The following is a 21,264-nucleotide window of genomic DNA, read 5'->3' on the forward strand; positions in this document are numbered from 1 at the left end:
TTCAAAGCGCTTTACACTGCGTCTCACTCACCCATTCACACAAACTCACACACCAATGACAGCAGGTGCGTCTGCTATGCAAACTGCCATGCAAGATGCTAGTCTGCCATTGGGAGCAACTTGGGGTTCAGTGTCTTGCCCAAGGACACTTCGGCATGTGGAGTCATGTGGACCGAACCACCAACCCTGTGATTAGTGGCCGACCCGCTCTACCACCTGAGTCGACTATATATCATCAAATACTGTAGATCTATCAATCATCAGAGGCCTATCATCTCATACGCACATGATGGAATGCTTTCATTATATTTTCAAGCACCTAGTCATGCAGTCTGCCTTTACAAACATTTGTGAACGAATGGGTCATTCTGAAGAGCTCAGTGAATTAGAGCGTGGTACTGTACTGGATGCCACGTAAAGTTACAGAGCGAGGTCGCCGAGTGTTGAGACACATAGTGCGTAAAAGTCTCAATAACTGCAGAGTTCCAGACCTCCTCTGGCATTAACATCAGCACAAGAACTGTGCACCGGGAGCTCCATGGCATGGGTTTGCATGGTCGGGCATCTGTGTGCAAGCCTTACATCACCAAGCACAATGCCAAGCGTCGGATGGAGTGGCGTAAAGCACGCCGGCACTGGAGTCTGGAGCAGCGAAAACGTGTTCTGTGCAGTGACGAATCACGCTTCTCTATTTGGCAGTGTGATGGACGAGTCTGGGTTTGCCTGGCGAATGCCAGGAGAACATGTCCTGCCTGACTGCATTGTGCCAACTGTCAGGTTTTGGTTTGATGGGGTTGTTTTTCTGGGGTTGGCCTAGGCCCCTTTAGTTCCACTGAAGGGAAATGTTAATGCCTCCGCTTACCAAGACATTTGGGAAAAGTCTATGCTTCCAACTTTATGTAAAGTTTGGGGAAGGCCCTTTTCTGTTCCAGCATGACGGTGCCCCAGTGCACAAAGCAAGGTCCATAAAGGCACGGCTGGATGAGGTTGGCGTGGAAGATCTTGACTGGCCCGCACAGAGTCCTGACCTCAACCCTATCCAACACCTTTGGGAGGAACTAGAATGGAGATTGCGATCCAGGCCCTCTCGTCCAACATCAGAGTCTGACCTCACAAATGCTCTTCTGGAAGAATGGGCAAAAATTCCAAAATCTTGTAGAAAGCGTTCCTAGAAGAGTGGAAGCTGTTATAGCTGCAAAGGGGGTCCAACTCGATATTAATGTCTATGGATTTAGAACGGGACGTCATAAAAGCTCCTGTAGGTGTCCCAATACTTTTGTCCATATAGTGTATGTAACCATCTACGTGACTTGATGAATCCAAGCTCTGAAGTCAGAGATAAAGTGTGTTCAAGAGATATTTCCAGACCCAACTCAAACAGCTGACACCGGAGGAAACTCACACCAAATGTTCCCGAAATGCAGCATGTAACCTGTTCACCCACTTCAGATTTGACGTTTTGCTCCACATTTGAGAGCGACTGAAGTATTAAAGTCTTTCCTGACCTTTAACCTGCTGACACTAATATTCAGCTGACCAGCAGAGCCGGAGAAGGAATCACATTTGGGAAAAATTTCCCACGTTCCTCAGTAACCCCTGCAAATTCCCTTCCAATCCTTAGCATTCAGTGAAAGGCCCGTACAAACGGATCCCACAGGTCACTGACCCCCCCCTCCGACACACAGGTAGAGAGATAGCGTTATGACCCATGTAATCAGGGGAAAAAACCTTTTGACCCCGAGTCGGAGGATTTCCATCTGTGAATGCCGAGTTACTCCGAGCGAGACAATTGGGTCTTTCCTCATCATGGCCTGCTGGCTTTGAAATAAACAAGAAAAAGTAATCTGACGTTTCTCATCTCGACTGCTGCATTCAGAGGTAAAAAGAGCAACTCTTGCTGTGCACTGGTTTATTGAAAATGAGGACTTGTCATCATTTACTCACCCTCATGTTGTTCCAAACCTGTATGACTTCCATTTGTCTTGAGGAACACAAAAGGAGTTGTTTATCAGATGTATAGCTGAAAAATGATTTTTTTACGTGGTTCGTTGCAAGCATCGTCAGTTTCCTGGTGAAATGACCACTAGGGGGTGCTACACCAACAATGACTTTTAATCACACAAATCACAAGCGGCAGATTATCAGTTCATAAACACTTACTTTTCACCCTGTTCCTCACGCAATGACATCTAAACTCTTTTACTCTTGTGCATGGCTCATATTAACATAATGAACTACATTTATAAGCTTGTTCGAGTGTGATTAAATTGCACGTTAGCTCGAATGATTGAGCGTTGCACTTGTGATGTAAAGGAGCGGGTACGGGTCCTGAAGAGCACACGAGTCGTCACATGACCAGAAAGTCTCATAGAAGCAGCACAAAATGACACAGTTGTGTTTTTCATCTCACAATTGCTTTTTCTGACACTATCAGTTCTGTTTAGATTCAAGGTTTAGGGCTGAGAGGACATTTTTGTTGATTTAAAACTCGATATAGAGTATAAAAATGTTTGAGAGAACATTTGAGCAACACTCAGTGGACATCACACCGCAGAACTGCCACAATACGTGCAAGGAACCACATAACGTCATTTCGAAAAATGATGCCACAGTCATGTAATTGTCGTGAGATCACGCTGGCAATATTCCATTTCTTTAGTGTTATTAACTGATAATCTCCCATCTTGAGATTTGCAGGTTTGCCGTTAATGGTGACACACGACAGTAGTACATTGTCAGTGGAAGGGACTTGTATACCACACGTGTCACATGGACTACTTTTATGGTACTTTTCACATCACATATAATGTCACATATCTGTCCTCTGATGGTTGTGGAACATTGGCTACAGAAAAGTTTCTAAAGTTTATACTGAACACCTGCAAATGAGCAATGCGTCGACCGCGGGTCCATCAGAAGCAATAAATCTTCATCTTAGCAGCGCTGACAGGGTTTCAGGATCAAAGCGGGGCCACAACCGACCAAACCAGCAGAACCAGCGTGATCTTCAGCCGAGGAGACGGGGAGGTAATGTCCTTCACGTGTCCTCTTCTTCAGTACAGAAGGTTTATTGGGAAATTGATGAAGCCTGTCAGTTTGAAGAAACAGAGGAGAAACCAGTTACGCTGATACGATACGCACTTCTGTATTTATAGCTGTCCTTAAGGAATAACAATAAAGAAAATCATATAAAAGTATCGTTAATGCATTTCTGAGTTTTTAGCATTCAAACTAAAATGACAATATCATTGCAATGTTGTAATAGCCTTTGAGTAAACATGTTAAAACAATAAAACCACACTGACATATATTGAGACAAGGAGGATTTTAACCGAAAGGCTGAACGGTGTTCACAGAACAGAAGTACATTTACATTTATGCATTTGGCAGATGCTGTTATCCAAAGTGACTTACAGTGCACTTATTACAGGGACAATCCCCCCGGAGCAACCTGGAGTTAAGTGTCTTACTCAAGGACACAATGGTGGTGACTGTGGGGATCGAACCAGCAACCTTCTGATTACCAATGTATTATACAGAGCACTTATTACAGGGACAATCCCCCCGGAGCAACCTGGAGTTAAGTGTCTTACTCAAGGACACAATGGTGGTGACTGTGGGGATCAAACCAGCAACCTTCTGAGTAACAATGTATTATACAGTGCACTTATTACAGGGACAATCCCCCCGGAGCAACCTGGAGTTAAGTGTCTTACTCAAGGACACAATGGTGGTGACTGTGGGGATCGAACCAGCAACCTTCTGATTACCAATGTATTATACAGAGCACTTATTACAGGGACAATCCCCCCGGAGCAACCTGGAGTTAAGTGTCTTACTCAAGGACACAATGGTGGTGACTGTGGGGATCAAACCAGCAACCTTCTGAGTAACAATGTATTATACAGTGCACTTATTACAGGGACAATCCCCGGAGCAACCTGGAGTTAAGTGTCTTACTCAAGGACACAATGGTGGTGACTGTGGGGATCAAACCAGCAACCTTCTGAGTAACAATGTATTATACAGTGCACTTATTACAGGGACAATCCCCGGAGCAACCTGGAGTTAAGTGTCTTACTCAAGGACACAATGGTGGTGACTGTGGGGATCAAACCAGCAACCTTCTGAGTAACAATGTATTATACAGTGCACTTATTACAGGGACAATCCCCGGAGCAACCTGGAGTTAAGTGTCTTACTCAAGGACACAATGGTGGTGACTGTGGGGATCAAACCAGCAACCTTCTGAGTAACAATGTATTATACAGTGCACTTATTACAGGGACAATCCCCCCGGAGCAACCTGGAGTTAAGTGTCTTACTCAAGGACACAATGGTGGTGACTGTGGGGATCGAACCAGCAACCTTCTGATTACCAATGTATTATACAGAGCACTTATTACAGGGACAATCCCCCTGGAGCAACCTGGAGTTAAGTGTCTTACTCAAGGACACAATGGTGGTGACTGTGGAGATCAAACCAGCAACCTTCTGAGTACCAATGTATTATACAGTGCACTTATTACAGGGACAATCCCCCCGGAGCAACCTGGAGTTAAGTGTCTTACTCAAGGACACAATGGTGGTGGCTGTGGGGATCGAACCAGCAACCTTCTGATGACCCGTTCAATGCTTTAGCCCACTATGCCACCTAACGCGGTGGCTTCAAGACATCAATCTTCAAGGTGTATTTTTCATAAATGTCAGGTTGGGGCAAGTTATGTTTCAAATACAATGTTGTACTTGTGTGCAACCCATTAATCACACTGTTGTTGACAAGCTCAAAGGCCCTTCAATGGCAGTTTCCCACTGTGACAACATGCCCCACCAAAGGGCTCAATGCATTTACTTCAAAAATGTGCATAAAGCTCAGTCTAAAGTACTTTTTAAATGTAAGAATTCCTATTAACGATGAGCCAATCCTGTCAAGATCATTACAAATGCATATGCAATGCATCTTTTATTCACAATTCCATATTTGCTTGTTCTTTATTGCGCTATATTGTACACAGTTTTACAATTATAACTTTTCTTAGTAAGTATGCATTTACCTTTTTAAAATGTGCATCAAGTACATTTGAATCTGCTCAAAATACTGTATGCATAAATACTTTTACTTTCCAGTCTGTCTACTCAGCAGACAATCAAGGTTACGTTATGATGTATTTTATATAAATTCTATACATGCTTTTATCAAATAAATCTCTATATGTTTTATATATATTCTCTCTAAGTTTTGCAGTCGGTTACATTATATTGGCATGCAGAAATCCCCAGTGATGTTGCAGCACGAGTTCAGTGTTCTCCAGAGTCTCCAGTGCTGCATCGACAGACGCGCGCGCGCCGAGCACACAGAAAACAGGATCGGTGCATTATCGGCCAAATGCACAAAATCGGTCTGCAGTCCCGCCTCTGAAGTAAAGCCAGAGTTTGTTCATCAGATCAACAGCCAGACTGTTCATCAGAATCTCGCGGAGAGCCGCGCGACACATCTGCGCGTTTCTCAAGCCGAATTTATAAAAAGCGCAAGGAGCGACCTGTCAGAGACGCACCGGCCGCGAGGAGCTTCATGATGATGATGATGATGATGATGATGATGGCAGTTACGTGGCTGCCCTGACCCGTGATGAGGATGCCTATATAAAGCCCTGCACGCGAAAGTCAACTAAACATCCCCACATTCAACTCAGGAGCTCCACGCACACCCAACAAGTCCACGGACGGACCCACTTTATTTCTGGGCGTGCACGCGCGTGGATTAATAAAGGCAAAGCACTAAAGTATCATCTGTGCATTGAAAGACTGCATTTTTACTGCACGCAGACTTTTATCATATGTAATGTGCATTGCACTTTATTCCTCTGGAAGGCAACTTTTGGTTCACTTTCAGTGTTTTGAGGAGAGATGGAGTCGTTTGAGGTGCCGGTTAACGGGGTCTCTCACACTGAAGATCCGTTCTCTGGACCACTGACATTTATTGCGCCCTGGAACTATCACTTCCTGGCTGCGCTGATGTTCATAGTGACCACATTATCTCTCTCCGAGAACTTTGCGGTGATGTTGGTGACGTTCAGGTTTAAACAATTGAGGCAGCCTTTAAATTACATCATTGTCAACTTATCTCTGGCAGACTTCCTTGTGTCATTGACTGGAGGGACTATAAGTTTTCTGACTAATTACCACGGCTATTTCTTCTTGGGTAAATGGGCTTGCGTTTTGGAGGGGTTTGCAGTCACCTTTTTTGGTAAGTGCAAGACATACTTTACATTAATGTATGATGTTTATAGGTCATGCGCTTTCCAAATGTATTCAGGACTGATTATGAACAACATTTCAACATCTCGCGTGCATGACAAATTCTGATTCTGTTTGGGGTCTCCAGATATATACCAGACAGGACTATAAATGCAACACATTTGAAGGGAAATGAGATGTTCATTTTGAAGTTACATTATTTGGGTCTCTTTGAGCTGAAACATAAAGACAGTAAATTCAATCTAACAGAGCTCGAGGGTTAATGTCATTAAATATTAAAGTACCAAAGTGCATATCAACAGAACATTAGCAATTCAGACAACTTACCAATGCAACTGTATTAAACAGTATAAGGTAACGTGTGAGCCAGCTGCTCTCATCACTCTAAAAAAAATAATAATAATTCATCCACTCCAAAAAATACAATTATGAATAAATAAATAAAAAATATCCTATTAATTAGCCTATTTTTAAGATTAACATATGCGATTTATTTTGACTAAATTCTATCAAATTGTGTAATTTTTAACAAATACATTTTTTTTTTTACATTTTTAAAATTTAATTTAGAATATTACTCAATTCAGTTTGATGGAATTTTCCATCCATCCATCCATCCATCTTCAACCGCTTATCCGAAGTCGGGTCGCGGGGGCAGCTGCTCCAGCAGGGGCCCCCAAACTTCCCTATCCCGAGCCACATTAACCAACTCTGACTGGGCGACCCCGAGGCGTTCCCAGGCCAGTGTGGAGATGTAATCTCTCCACCTAGTCCTGGGTCTTCCCGAGGCCTCCTCCCAGCTGGACGTGCCTGAAACACCTCCCTAGGGAGGCGGCCAGGGGCATCCTTACCAGATGCCCAAACCACCTCAACTGACTCCTTTCAACGCAAAGGAGCAGCGGCTCTACTCCGAGCTCCTCACGGATGACTGAGCTCCTCACCCTATCTCTAAGGGAGAAGCCCGCCACCCTTCTGAGGAAGCCCATTTCGGCCGCTTGTACTCGCGACCTAGTTCTTTCGGTCATGACCCAGCCTTCATGACCATAGGTGAGGGTAGGAACAAAAATTGACCCGGTAGATCGAGAGCTTTGCCTTTCGGCTCAGCTCTCTTTTAGTGACAACGGTCGCGATAGAGCGAGTGCAATACCGCCCCTGCTGCCCGATTCTCCGGCCAACCTCCCGCTCCATTGTCCCTCACTTCGTGAACAAGACCCGAGGTACTTGAACTCCTTCACTTGGGGCAAATCCTCATTCCCTACCTGGAGTACGCACTCCATCGGTTTCCTGCTGAGAACCATGGCCTCAGATTTAGAGGTGCTAATCCTCATCCCAGCTGCTTCACACTTTCGACTGCCAAGCGATCCAGTGAGAGCTGAAGGTCACGGACCGATGATGACATGAAGACAACATCATCTGCAAAAAGCAGCGATGAGATCCCCAGCCCACCGAACCGCACACCTTCCCCACCCGACTACGCCTCGATATCCTGTCCATGAATATCACAAACAGGATTGGTGACAAAGCGCAGCCTTGGCGGAGACCAACCCCACATGGAATGAACTTCGACTTTGTGCCGAGGACCGGACACAGCCCTCGCTTTGGGCGTACAGGGATTGGATACGCCATAAGAAGGGACCCCCCACCCCGTACTCCGCAGCACCTCCCACAGTCTCTCCGGGGGACCGGTCATACGCCTTCTCCAGATCCACAAAACACATGTAGACCGGATGGGCATACTCCCAGGCCCCTCCAGGATCCTTGCGAGTAAAGATCTGGTCCGTCGTTCCACGGCCAGGGCCGAAAACCGCATTGTTCCTCTTCAATCTGAGGTTCGACAATCGGCCGAACCCTCCTCTCCAGCACCTTGGAGTAAACTTTACCAGGGAGGCTGAGAAGTGTGATACCCCTGTAGTTGGCACACACTCTCTGATCCCCTTTTTGAAGAGGGAACCACCACCCGTTCTGCCACTCCTTAGGCACTGTCCCAGATTTCCACGCAATGTTGAAGAGGCGTGTCATCCATGACACCCCCTCCACATCCAGAGCTTTCAGCAGTTCTGGTCGGATCTCATCAATCCCGGGGCTTTGCCACTCGCGGAGTTGTTTGACTACCTCAGTGACCTCCCCAGGGAAATAGAATCTGATCCCCCATCATCCTCCGGCTCTGCCTCTACCATAGAGGCGTGTTGGGATTTAGGAGTTCTTCAAAGTGTTCCTTCCACCGCCCAATAACCTCCTCGGTTGAGGTCAACAGCGTCCCATCTTTGCTGTATACAGCTTGAATGGTTCCCGTTTCCCCCTCCTAAGGTGGCGGGCCGGTTTTCCAGAAGCTACTTTGGTGCGGACCGAAAGTCCTTCTCCATGGCTTCTCCAAACTTTTCCCACACCCACTGCTTTGCCTCCCTCACGGCCGAGGCGCAGCCCTTCGGGCCTGTCGGTACCTTGCAACTGCCTCCGGAGACCTCGGGACAACAAATCCCGGAAGGCCTCTTTCTTCAGTCGGACGGCTTCCTGACCACCAGTGTCCACCACGGTGTTCGAGGGTTACCACCCCTTGCGGCACCTAAAACCCTGAGGCCGCAGCTCTCCACCGCGGCCGGCAATGGAAGCTTTGAACATTGCCCACTCGGTTCAATGTCCCCAACCTCCGCGGGGATGCCTGAAAAGCTCCACCGGAGGTGTGAGTTGAAGATCTCGCGGACAGGGACCTCCTGCAAGCGTTCCCAGTTCACCCGCACTACTCGCTTGGGCTTCCCAGGTCTGTCCAGAGTCTTTCCCCACCCCTGACCCAACTCACCACCAGATGGTGATCGGTTGACAGCTCTGCCCCTCTCTTTACCGAGTGTCCAAAACATATGGCCTCAGATCCGGCGACCACGATTACAAAATCGATCATCGACCTTCGGCCTAGGGTGCTCTGGTACCACGTACACTTATGAGCATCCTTATGTTCGAACATGGTGTTTGTTATAGATAATCCATGACTAGCACAGAAATCTAATAACAAACATCCACTTGAGTTCAGATCAGGGAGGCCGTTCCTCCCAATCACGCCTTTCCAGGTGTCCCTGTCATTTCCCACGTGTGCGTTGAAGTCACCCAGCATCACTATGGAGTCCCCTACTGGGGCCCTATTCAGGACTCCATTCAGGGTCTCCAAGAAGGCCGAATACTCTGAACTGCTGTTAGGTGCATATGCACAGACAACAGTCAGAGTTTTCCCCACAACCCGTAGGCGTGGGGAGGCGACCCTCTCGATCCACGGGGTAAACTCCAGCGTAGTGGCTCAGCCGGGGACTCGTGAGTATCCCCACACCCGCCCGTCGCCTCACACCCTGGGAAACTCCAGAGAAGAATAGAGTCCATCCCTATCCAGGAGTACGGATCCAGAGCCAAAACTGTGCGTCGATGTAAGCCCCACCAGATCCAACTGGTAGCGCTCCACCTCCCTCACTAGTTCGGCTCCTTCCCCCAGTGAGGTGACATTCCACGTCCCCAGAGCAAGCCTTTGCTGCCCGGGTCTGGTCCGTCGAGGCCCACGGCCTTCACTGCCGCCCATATGGCAGCGCACCCGACTCCTGCGGTTCCTCCAATGGGTGGTGGGCCCAAGGGATGGAATTTTGTTATGAAAAAATAAATACATAAATATATATATATAAAAGTGATTGATGTTACTGTAAAAAAAATTATAATAATATAAATAAAAAAATAAAAATGAATATTACTCAATTAAACTTAATGGAATTTTGTTATGAAAAACAAAACAAAAAACAAAACCAAAAAATAATAATATATATATATATATATATGGAAGTGAATGATAGCACTGTAAAAAATAATAATGATAAATATTTATATATAAATTGATAATTATTATATTATTATATGATAATAATAAAAATATTTGAAAATGAAAAAAATAAAAAATAAAATTATATATATATATATGAAGTGAATGAAAGTACTGTAAAAAAATTATAATAAAAAAACAAATATATATTTAATTTTTTTTTTTACTATCATTCACTTCCATATATATATATAATTTATTTATTTTATTTATTTTTTTATAATTTTTTTTATTATTATTTTCAAATATTTTTATTATTATTATCATTCAATTCCATTGTGTTTTTTAAAGGTAATTTCTTTGTGTAAATTGAAACAACATTATTAGTGACAAAGTTTTCAGACGGCAATGAGAGTTTCCACAGTTGTCATGTATGTAGTTCACACATATGATTGAGATATCTCCACAAATCTGTTCTCTCTGTCATAGAGTGTAGCATCTGTGATGACTGACATGGAATCCAAACATCTGTGATGGGCTTGATGTTTGAAAAAGGGATCATCCCATTTTCAGCAAAGTAATTGATTGTTTAATCCAGTTTGACTGATTGGTTTCAGGCATCTTTCTCTGAGCTCTGACAAATAGACGTGTGAGTTATTCTAATAGTACATTATCTTGTTGGCCGGATGGCTGAATTCTAATGATGAACTTCTTTTATGATTTATGATTTTCTTTCTCTTTAGCAAATTTGGTCTGGAGTGCATTACCCACTGTAAACCATTTTAGCTTCTACTGTACCTCCAGTACTGTAACGCAATGTTGGATGGTTTTATACTGTATATAATATGTTTGGGTAAGAACCAGGGCTGGACTGGTAATCTGGCATACCGGGCATTTTCCTGGTGGGCCGACGCACTTTGGGGGTGATCAGGGGCGCGCTGGCCATCGGGAGAACCAAGGTGTCCGGTGGGTCAGCCGCGAAATGGGCCGAATTAAGCTAAAACTAGCCGCTGCGATATGCAGAACGGACACCCCCCCCCACGCTCAACAATCTTTTGGGCCAGTTGCTATGTAAAATCCCGGGCCGATTTGTCTTCCCAGTCCAGCCCTGGTAAGGGTGTAACATTAAAAAGCATGTCCTTAACGCCTCGCGGAACTTGCGGCAACTTCTGCATTACACATCCGTGAATTTGTACGCAATGAAGTTTCAGCTTTTTACCTCGAACAAATAATCGAAGATTAATCAATTATCAAAACAATCGCTAGTTTCAGTCCTAATTTAAAAATTTTACAGATTGACCCCATTGACTTCCATTGCAAGTGCTTCACTGTAATCCAGATTTGTGCTTTTTTTAAAGAAAAGGAGGGACGAGTCAAAATACATTTTTATGGTAATCTATGTAAGCGCAGCGTAGCATAGCGGGAAGACTGTACATCAGTGCACCATTAGCAGGGTAACTCCTAGCCAAACACATGTAAGCCAATATAAGCCTGCCCACAATCTATCACATTGCTGTTTCAGTGTGCTAACACGGCAACCTCCTCCACCCCACCACCACCTGTTGAGTCCCGTCCTGCACGGGGGTAGGCTCCTCGCCCCTGCTAGGTGGTCTGAGTATGCTTTGCTTGCTGCCTTAGTTTCGGTTCGCTAATAACACGCATTGTGTAAACCAACTCTGGTTTAGTTTCTTGTGTCTTTGCAACTCATCAGGTATCGTGGCGCTGTGGTCTCTGGCGGTTCTGGCATTTGAGCGGTTCTTCGTGATCTGTCGGCCACTGGGGAACATTCGTCTAAGAAACAAACACGCGGCACTCGGCCTGCTGTTTGTCTGGACCTTCTCTTTCATCTGGACCATCCCGCCGGTGTTAGGTTGGAGCAGCTACACCGTCAGTAAGATCGGCACCACCTGTGAGCCCAACTGGTGAGTACCAAATCAGACCTAAATTTGCCTGATCATTCATTCTCATGCAGTATTCAGGATTCAAGGTTGAATTCCTGCTCTCTGGATAATTTAATCAGCTTCAAATGCTGATATATCTGAAAGCAAATGCTCATTTTTGTTTCTGCAAAAAGACAGCCATATTAAGAGATGATAACCCCTACGATCAAACCGGTGTGATTACACTAGGCTGGGCTCAGACGTGTACGATCAAACCGGTGTGATCTGCATTCATGCAGCTGTTTACCAGCAACATCGGTTGTCATAATGACTGAAGCTTTTGTCATAATGAACCAGCTGCTCAAATAGTCTTTTCAACATCACAATATGTTACAAACTTTAAAACAATCACTAAATAAAAGTATAAAGCCGTTAACACCAGAGCAACCTGTTTAGATGCAGCGCTGCGGCAATGTTCATATAGTCTTAATCAGATGATCAGATGCTCGGATTGGCGGTCTCAGAAGCGGAGGCAACTGAGACTCGTCCTCCGCCACCCGGATTGGGGTGAGTAACCGTGCCACCACGAGGACCTACTAAGTAGTGGGAATTGGGCATTCCAAAATTGGCGAGAAAAGGGGATAAAATAATAACAAAAAAATATGCCTAAATGAATCATTAAAATATGGTTAACAATGGAGATTAGAGTGAGAGTGTGCAATGAGAGACTCTTCATCCTCCTCCTCCTCTTCCTCCCTCCAGTGGCTTGTTCAAATCAGCTCGCCTATATTCTTTTTACAAGGCAGTAAATTGCACGCTGCATAATCTTCAGTCTTACTAAAGCCACCATTATTTATTTCATTAAAGTCTATAATAGTTAGGTAATACAACCTCGACAAGGTTACGAACAACTTCCATGTTTGATAGTATTTTCACATTATTTTCATGTTGAGGAGACAAACTCCTGGACATACTGGCCAAAGTGACCAGCACCAATCTGGACAGCTCCCGTAACAAAGCACTTGAAGTTTTCCTTCATAACAAGTGATCAACGTTTGGCAAAATAACCATCGTAAAATAACAAGTCATAAAATAACAAGTGACCTTAGTGAAGATGATCGTGAAAGCTTAAGTTGCAACGTTATTGAGGAACCCAGACTAATGCTATTATAGGCAGTAGTATGCATTTGTACAGAGATGATTTCACCTCTAAAGAACAAAATTGTGGCAAAAAATTACCAAAAATAATGACTGAAACAGCATTTGCGAGTTGGGTGGCCAATGGGGTGGCCAGGCTTCATCCATGGTGACCACGGCCACCTCCTAGCTCTGCCACTGCTTTAGACAGAAACGAGATCTTTGCACTCACAGATCTGTCCTTCTGCAGGTACTCTGGAAGCTTCCATGACCACACCTTCATTATCACTTTCTTCACCACCTGTTTCGTTCTTCCGCTGGGTGTGATAATCGTCTGTTACTGCAAGCTGCTCAGGAAGTTGAGAAAGGTCAGTTGCTCCTCAACATCTGCCCTCCGCTGGAGTCAAAGTGCTCATTAGACGCCCCACGCGAGTGATCTGGTCATCTTGATGATCCAAATGGGATTCCTGCTTCCTTTATAACTAATTGACCTCTGATAACCGACAAAGTCTTAAGACAGAAGATAATAATGATATCGGAAACTCAATTCAAAGGGATCTTCACAACTGCAATGATTAACACTGTCGTTTTTAACCCTTTGTTATTTTATTGTGCATTTTGCACTGTACAATGTTTCACTGTTCATCACAGATCATGCACATCTTTGCAGGTGTCAACCGCCCATGGCAGGTTGGGTAATGCCAGGAAACCTGAGCGTCAGGTGACCCGTATGGTGGTTGTGATGATCGTTGCCTTCATGGTGGCCTGGACACCATACGCTGCGTTCTCCATCGTTGTGACGGCACACCCAAGCATCCACCTGGACCCTCGACTGGCAGCTGCACCAGCGTTCTTCTCCAAAACAGCTGCAGTCTACAACCCCATCATCTATGTCTTCATGAACAAACAGGTAACACATAAACTGCACTGAATGTGAACAGGATTATAGTGTTCCATATGTGATTAAAAATATAGGCTGGCAACATGACTGGTGCAGGTTCGAACACAAGTATTGGCAGCCAATTTAAGAATAATGATCTGTAGAGTTACAAGATCAACAATCACCATTGTGCATTTGAGCAAAACACTTGACCTAAGTTTACTCTAGAATGACTGTACCCACAGGCACTTTAGATGAAAGTGTCTTGTTAGTTATTATATCTAATTGATTAAAGGATAAGTTAGATCTTAGAAGTAAATTGCCATCCACTTTCATTGAAAACAGCATCTCAGACACTCGGCAAATTGTTTGTATCAACAAAAGAAAGACAGGTTTGATTGATATTAGGTTAAGTAAATTATGAACCCTTGAATGCATGTTTAATGCCATATTGCAACAGATAAATCTTCTCTTTTTGTGGATATTCTTCCAATTTGGAATGCCCAATTCCCAATGTGCTTTTTTAGTCCTTGTGGTCGCGTAGTGATTTGCCTCAATCCGGGTGGCGGAGGACGTGCATCTTATCACATGGCTTGTTGAGCGTGTTGCCACGGAGACATAGTGTGTGTGGAGGCTTCACGCCATAAACCGCAGCATCCACGCTCAACTCACCCCGTGCCCCGCTGAGAACGAACCAAATTATAGTGATCACGAGGAGGTTACAACATGTGACTCTACCCTCCCTAGCAACCGGGCCAATTTGGTTGCTTAGGAGACCTGGCTGGAGTCACTCAGCACGCCCTGGATTCGAACTCACGACTCCAGGGGGCGGTAGCCAGTATCTTTACCACTGAGCTACACAAGCCTAAGTCTTTGTCTTTGACAACATGGGTTTTTAAGAGTGGTACTGTGGCAAAGTAGAGCCCCAAGCAACAGTGAGTCTTTCTTCCAAAGTGACTAACGGGAAAGTGCTTTGCTCAAGGGCACACTGATGACTGTTTTTCCTTATGGGGCTCAAACCTGCAACCCTCTGATTACCATCCTTACTAACTCATTGCATTCTACTAATTAAGACCTTTCTAATGATATATAACACATGGTCTCATCTTTTTATGGTTTTACCAACTCTGAATATCACTGCTGACATGTAGAATCAAAGCACTATATCAGCAGAAGACGACAGCTGCAGAGACCTTTACCTATAGAAATAAAGACTATAGAATAAAAACTTCACACTCGCAGAGCGCTATAGCAGCAGAACCCTTTAGATCTAGTGGCAGAACCCTATAGGTGCTACATCATCATATGTTATAATTAAAGCAAACATCTGAAGACAACCAGGGTGATGGCGATATATTTATCTTCAGCCTTTGATTGCCGTTGTTAGCTGTCAGCAGCATCTTAAATAATGAAGGATTCATGAATAAATTACGAGTAAAATATCTACCTGTCACTGCCATAGAATGTTCCTCTATCTAAAGACTCTATAGCTACCGAAGCTAAAGTGATTTAGTAGAGATGCATGCTTAAATTATGATCTGAAGCATAATGTTGCATGAAGATCTCGAGGAACAGCAAGAACGTTTGCTGTCCCAGTTACAGACCTCCGCTTGTAAATAGGTTACTCTAGCTAAAAAACCTTCAAGGTATCAGACAGAAATACCCAGAGAAGACCTTCCTTATGCAAGCCAGACACTTACGTTTAGGATTCAGGTTGCTTTCCCCAAATGTGTCAGAGAGTTGCACAGGACATACAGCTAGTAATGGATTTAGAGGATCTTAAAGCTGCCATGAAGTGATGATATCGGTTGCCAGGATTTGACATATTTGACATATATTACTGAAATAAAAAATAAATACATAGCTCAGGCTTAGATCAAACCTGCCACACTCATAGGGAAAGAATCTGAATTATTGAGCAGCTGTAGGGGTTATTTGATGAAAATAGTGTTTGGCAGTGCAGTGTCGAACCGTCAGACTGTTGAACTGAAGCTGTCAGTTTAGTCACTAGTGTCGGTTGAAGCAGTGAGTTATACAATGACATCTGGAGGCTGTCCACGCTTGTCCTGCTAACAACTGCACAATATTTGCAGATAACACAACATCTCTAAGACATGCATTAGTGTGGATTGCAGATGTAAAATGACCGTTTGTAAAAATAAATCCATCTCCACACTTGATTGCTATTCATGATAGTAAGAACAACAAACAATCTGCATAATTCTACACAATTGTCAGTAAAAGTGGGCCCGCAGCTGATTAGCATTACTATTTCAACACAATAACATTAGCTAGCAAGTTAGCAGAGGCCTACAACAACACAAAACTCCATCTGTATTGTGGATAAATCCACAAATAATCAAGTATACTCACAGGTTTTGATCCTGAAGCGCCAGATTGTCCCAACATAGTGGGAACGGCACCATCTTTCAGGAGTAACCGTCTTGAAAATCCGGCACTGGTTGTGTTTGTACTGCTGAGGTATAGTGTTACAAATACATTTTAACCACTGATTCTTCAATTCATCTGCCTTTGGATGTCCAAACATAGATGTTCTGCTTTCGCAGTGAAGAAAACCGCATGTTGTCAACATGGTGACAACACTAACCCAACTCATCGTGGTGGGCGGGCCAAAGTTGCCCTTAGGTGGGCATTATGCAAATGTGTTACATAGTGAAGTAGATACTTTATGGAGAAAAAAAAGTACATGTCATAATTACTAAAAAAATCAGTTCATAAAAAAGATGCAATATCTTGTGATTATATGTGACACTCTTGTTCTACCCGCTCCGGATGGGACTCGAACCTAGGTCTCCGGCGTGGGAGGCGGGTGCTCTAACAAGGAAGCTAAAGGCTACAGCCTCTAGCGTCAATCGCTATCTGGCTACCGTTACATATATATGCAATATGAGAGACTTATAAACAATCTTCATGGGCCGGTCATTTTTGCCGGTCACATGTGTCAGCACAAAACAAACACAACACAAAAGTCAAAGTCATCAAAATTATGAAATAACTCAAATGGAAATATAGAGTTTTGCAGAGACCAAATTTAACAAAATCAAAGCTATCATATATTCTGGGTTTTTTCATAAAAAATAAAACAAAATAAAAATCTACCATAAGTAATCTTCTCCATAGTCTGCATGAGCAAAAACACAAAAACATATATAATTATGTTTCTTAGGGGGCAATCATTGCTGTCGTTTTTGCTTATTACTTCATGAAAAATAACCAGCATATGGACAAATCGACTTACAGCAGATGATCCCGATTAAAACGAGTCCAAGCACAACATAACGGGGCACGTAGATCCCCGTTATGTTGTGGGGGTTCAGCGGTTAAGGCTCTGGGTTACTGATCAGAAGGTCGTGGGTTCAAGCCCCAACACCACCAAGACACCACTGTTGGGACCTTGAGCAAGGCCCTTGAACCTATCTGCTCCAGGGGCGCCGTATCATGGCTGACCCTGCACTCTGACCCCAGCTTAGCTGGGATATGTGAAAAATAAATAATTTCACCATGTATATGCAGAAATGTATGTATAATGTGTGACAATTGGTCAAATTAATTAAATTAATTAAATCTTTAAATAATCCTCACATCGCATACTGTCACAGTCTGTCTCCATCATGTTCAAGGACTCTTATTTTGAAGTTTTCTCCTGCACTTTTGTCTGTTCCACTCCAGCGTATGTTTCACTCCTGTTTATGTGATGAAAGGATTTAAAGTTTCTGCTCCTGCGTATCCTCTGTTCCTCTGCCTCTCCTTGGACACCAAACGTTACACATGCATGAATAACATAAGATGTTAACATGGATTCAACGCTAGTTTGTTGTATTTTACTTTAGACTTTTCTGTCGGCTGTGGCTCAGGTGGTAGAGCGGGTCGGCTGCTAATCGCAGGGTTGGTGGTTTGATTCCCGGCCCACATGACTCCACATGCCGAAGTGTCCTTGGGCAAGACACTGAACCCCAAGTTGCTCCCAATGCCAGACTAACACCTTACATGCAGCTCTGCCGCCATTGGTGTGTGAATGGGTGAATGAGTCACAGTGTAAAGTGCTTTGAATACCGCTAAGGTTAAAAAAGCGCTATATAAGTGCAGACCATATACTTTTCCAGCATTATGGCACATGACTATCCGATCTGTATGCTTTTAGCTTTTTCCAAGGAAACTGTCACAAATGAGCGCTGCAATGAGCATCTGTGAATGAGACCGAGTACGCGTGTACATAACACATAACACACACAAACCACCGCTGCACACTCAGTCCGGACCCCCCACATATACAGTATGTTACACCATGTTGTGGCAGGGCGGAGGGCGGGTCATGATTCCGCACACCGGGCCCCTAATCGGGCTAATCAAGCCTCAGAGACGGATAAATGCCGACAGGAGACGGCAGTGCGGGAGAGAGAGATTTAAGGGCAGCTGTCCGACACCTGTGTGTGTTTGTCTTTTTGTTCAGTTTGATATTAAACTATAATTTATATCGTCAAGCCGGTTCTCGCCGCCTCCTTTCCATGAATCCCTTTACACGTGTATACAGAGCATTGTGTTTGTATCGTGTGTTTTGTTGTCTCAACAAGGTTGAGGTTTGGTCAGATTCAGAAGTGAGTCGTTTTTAATTCATGTGACCAGCTTCAGTTTAAAGGGTGCAAACGCAAAAACATTTAAATGATTAGTTATCCGCATCAGCTCAGAAATCCCATATCGTTGCATCCCTGCAGGATCTAAAACACATGATCTGCATTATTGAAATGACTCTGCAGCAAACACACTCTTAGAACTAAAGAGACACAAGCTTTAAAGTCATTTTAGGACATGCACACTAATTAGGGGTCTACTGGACAGTGGAGATTAATGAAAGCTATTCTAGGGTGCAGTCCACACTTGCACTAATGAACAATGACAAGGTCAATAAAAGGTCAGCTGTGAAACTCGTTCGGTAATGTGGAAACAATTAATGATTACTTTGCAATTATGACCTCACAGAGTTGCACACAAGTAAACCCTCTTTATCTGTTGCAGCCTGATGCAGCGGTCCTGCCCAACAAATGTGCATCATTCATTATATTTTTACAGGTTGCCCAATTCATATAAAAATCATCATTTACTCACCCTCATGTTGTTTCATACCCGTATGACTTTCTTGCGTATCTGAAACACAACTCAAGTTTGTGCATAAAAACTCTCATTGCACTCGTGAATATCAAATGTCATTGAGGATTTTCTGACATAATGACTTCAATTTCAGCTTGTTTCTCATCTAAACCTATTGTATGCCTTTAGAGGACTTGAAATATGATGCAGAAGCCGCGTGGAATACTTTAATGATACTTTTGGGTCATTTCTTAAGCTTGAAAATGAGTCACTTTCACCTGCCATTGTATTGCATTTGGAATAAGACAGTCACACCGGTTTGGAACAACACGAGGGTGAGTAAATGATGATGTAATTGTCATTTTTTTTAGGGTGAAACATTTTAATTTTACAACGATTTCCCTTGCAAAACAACTAGAGGTCTGGCCTAAACTAAACAAATTTACAGCAAATTTGCCACTTTTCACGTGAAAATGATTTCAAACCGTTGACAACAAATGGACAATGTTGTAAAATGAAACCTGTTGCAAAAGTTCACTTGCGTGTGAATATAATCAATGGAGAACTTGCAGTAATTGTGCAGTAAAGTTGCAAGAACTGTAAGGGCTGTTTGTAAGATGAATCTCTTCACCGTGTGTTTCCTGTGATCTTCTCAGTTCAGGAAGTGTTTGATTCAGCTGTTGAGCTGCAGTAACACCATCACCATCGAGGGCAACATGAATCAGACCTCCAAACGAGCAGCAATGACCGATGAAAGCAACACCGGAGAGATGTCTGCCATCACTGCTCGAATCCCGATGGCTGGAACCATCCCGCCCAAAACTGACAACCAGCTGAACGATTGTAGCTCATTCGCTAAGCTTCCTATTCCTGAGAACAAAGTCTGTCCGATGTGACAGCAAACACATGCAAGGACTGTTCTTAATTCATGGCCATGTATTTGTCTTCAGTCATTCGTGTTCTCCGGCTGAATGTTGAGATGTATTTCTTTTCGTCTGAACGTTCAAATCTTTTGTCTAAAGACCCTGACACTCATGCAGTATTTAAACACACTCGGCTAGCGTATGATAGCACAATATGGATAGTTAGGTTTAGGGTTATGCATTCCTGTAGACTGTATTACATAACACTATATAAGACAATTTTGGTTCATGGGTAGTAAGTGCTATTTCTTAATGTTTTATGCCTCAAAAGTATCGAAAATGGACGCTGTCCTTTTCTGCATATCGCAGCGCCGTTTTGTGGTCCGTTCTGCATAACGCGGCGGCTCATTTTAGCTTATCGCGGCCCATTCGGTCCATTTCGCGGCCGACCCACTGGCTCGCTCAGTTCTCAGATGGCCAGTCCAACCCTGATCAGCCCCAAAGTGCGTCGGCCCACCGGGAAAATGTCCGGTATACCAGATTACCAGTCCAGCCCTTAGCAGCTTAACGGATGCTTCCATGGAGTACTCTTGATAAATTGGCCGCAGAACTGGCAAAATGCGTCTGCTGGATGCTTGCAGCCTCTTGATGCCATCTCCGAAAAATGCAGATATGTATCCACTGAGACAACTGGAACTAAACTGAACTGTTGGGATTAAGACATAAAGTATGTTTATACAACTTTTTATATTACTGGAAAGTTCTAGAACTTACTCCAAGTTTACACAGCACTGAATCTATCTGGAATAGCCATTTACTATACTTTTGAGAAATAAGCAATTAGGAAATAACACTTACTACCCAGGAACCCGCACTCACTCACTCACTCACTCTCACACACACACACACACACACACACACACACACACACACATCACTCACTCACTCACACACACACACACACACACACACACACAATCACTCACTCACTCACACACACACACTCACTCACTCACACACTCACTCACACACACACACACTCTCTCACTCACTCACACACACACACACACACACACACACACACAATCACTCACTCACTCACACACAGACACTCACACACTCTCTCACTCACTCACACACAGACACTCACACACTCTCTCACTCACACACACACACACACACACACAATCACTCACTCACTCACACACACACACACTCTCTCACTCACTCACACACAGACACTCACACACTCTCTCACTCACACACACACACACACACACACACAATCACTCACTCACTCACACACACACACACACACTCACACACTCACTCACTCACTCACTCACTCAC

The 21,264-nt window shown here is 43.9% G+C and overlaps 1 protein-coding gene and 1 long non-coding RNA gene across 2 annotated transcripts; one reads left to right on the forward strand and one right to left on the reverse strand.

Annotated features, from left to right (window-relative positions):
- Positions 1-3,479: 3,479 nt before the first annotated feature.
- Positions 3,480-4,413, reverse strand: LOC127617625 (uncharacterized). Its single transcript, XR_007967366.1, has 3 exons — positions 4,307-4,413; positions 3,698-3,820; positions 3,480-3,574 (listed from the first exon to the last, which is right to left on the reverse strand). It is a non-coding gene; the product is annotated as an uncharacterized LOC127617625 (long non-coding RNA).
- A 1,494-nt stretch (positions 4,414-5,907) lies between these two features.
- valopa (vertebrate ancient long opsin a) lies at positions 5,908-20,439 on the forward strand. Its single transcript, XM_052089588.1, has 5 exons — positions 5,908-6,247; positions 11,760-11,970; positions 13,316-13,433; positions 13,736-13,975; positions 19,708-20,439. Exons 1-5 carry the CDS (start codon positions 5,908-5,910, stop codon positions 19,945-19,947), a joined length of 1,149 nt encoding a protein of 382 aa, XP_051945548.1. The 3' UTR covers positions 19,948-20,439.
- Positions 20,440-21,264: the final 825 nt, after the last annotated feature.

Source organism: Xyrauchen texanus, chromosome 24 (genome assembly GCF_025860055.1).
Source record: "Xyrauchen texanus isolate HMW12.3.18 chromosome 24, RBS_HiC_50CHRs, whole genome shotgun sequence".
NCBI classification, from domain to species: Eukaryota; Metazoa; Chordata; class Actinopteri; order Cypriniformes; family Catostomidae; genus Xyrauchen; species Xyrauchen texanus.

Coding starts and splice junctions, on each gene's coding strand:
- valopa (XM_052089588.1), top strand. CDS start 5,908: ATGGAGTCGTTTGAGGTGCCGGTTAACGGGGTCTCTCACACTGAAGAT. Junction 6,248..11,759: donor GTTTGCAGTCACCTTTTTTG/GTAAGTGCAAGA, acceptor GCAACTCATCAG/GTATCGTGGCGCTGTGGTCT. Junction 13,976..19,707: donor ATGTCTTCATGAACAAACAG/GTAACACATAAA, acceptor TGATCTTCTCAG/TTCAGGAAGTGTTTGATTCA.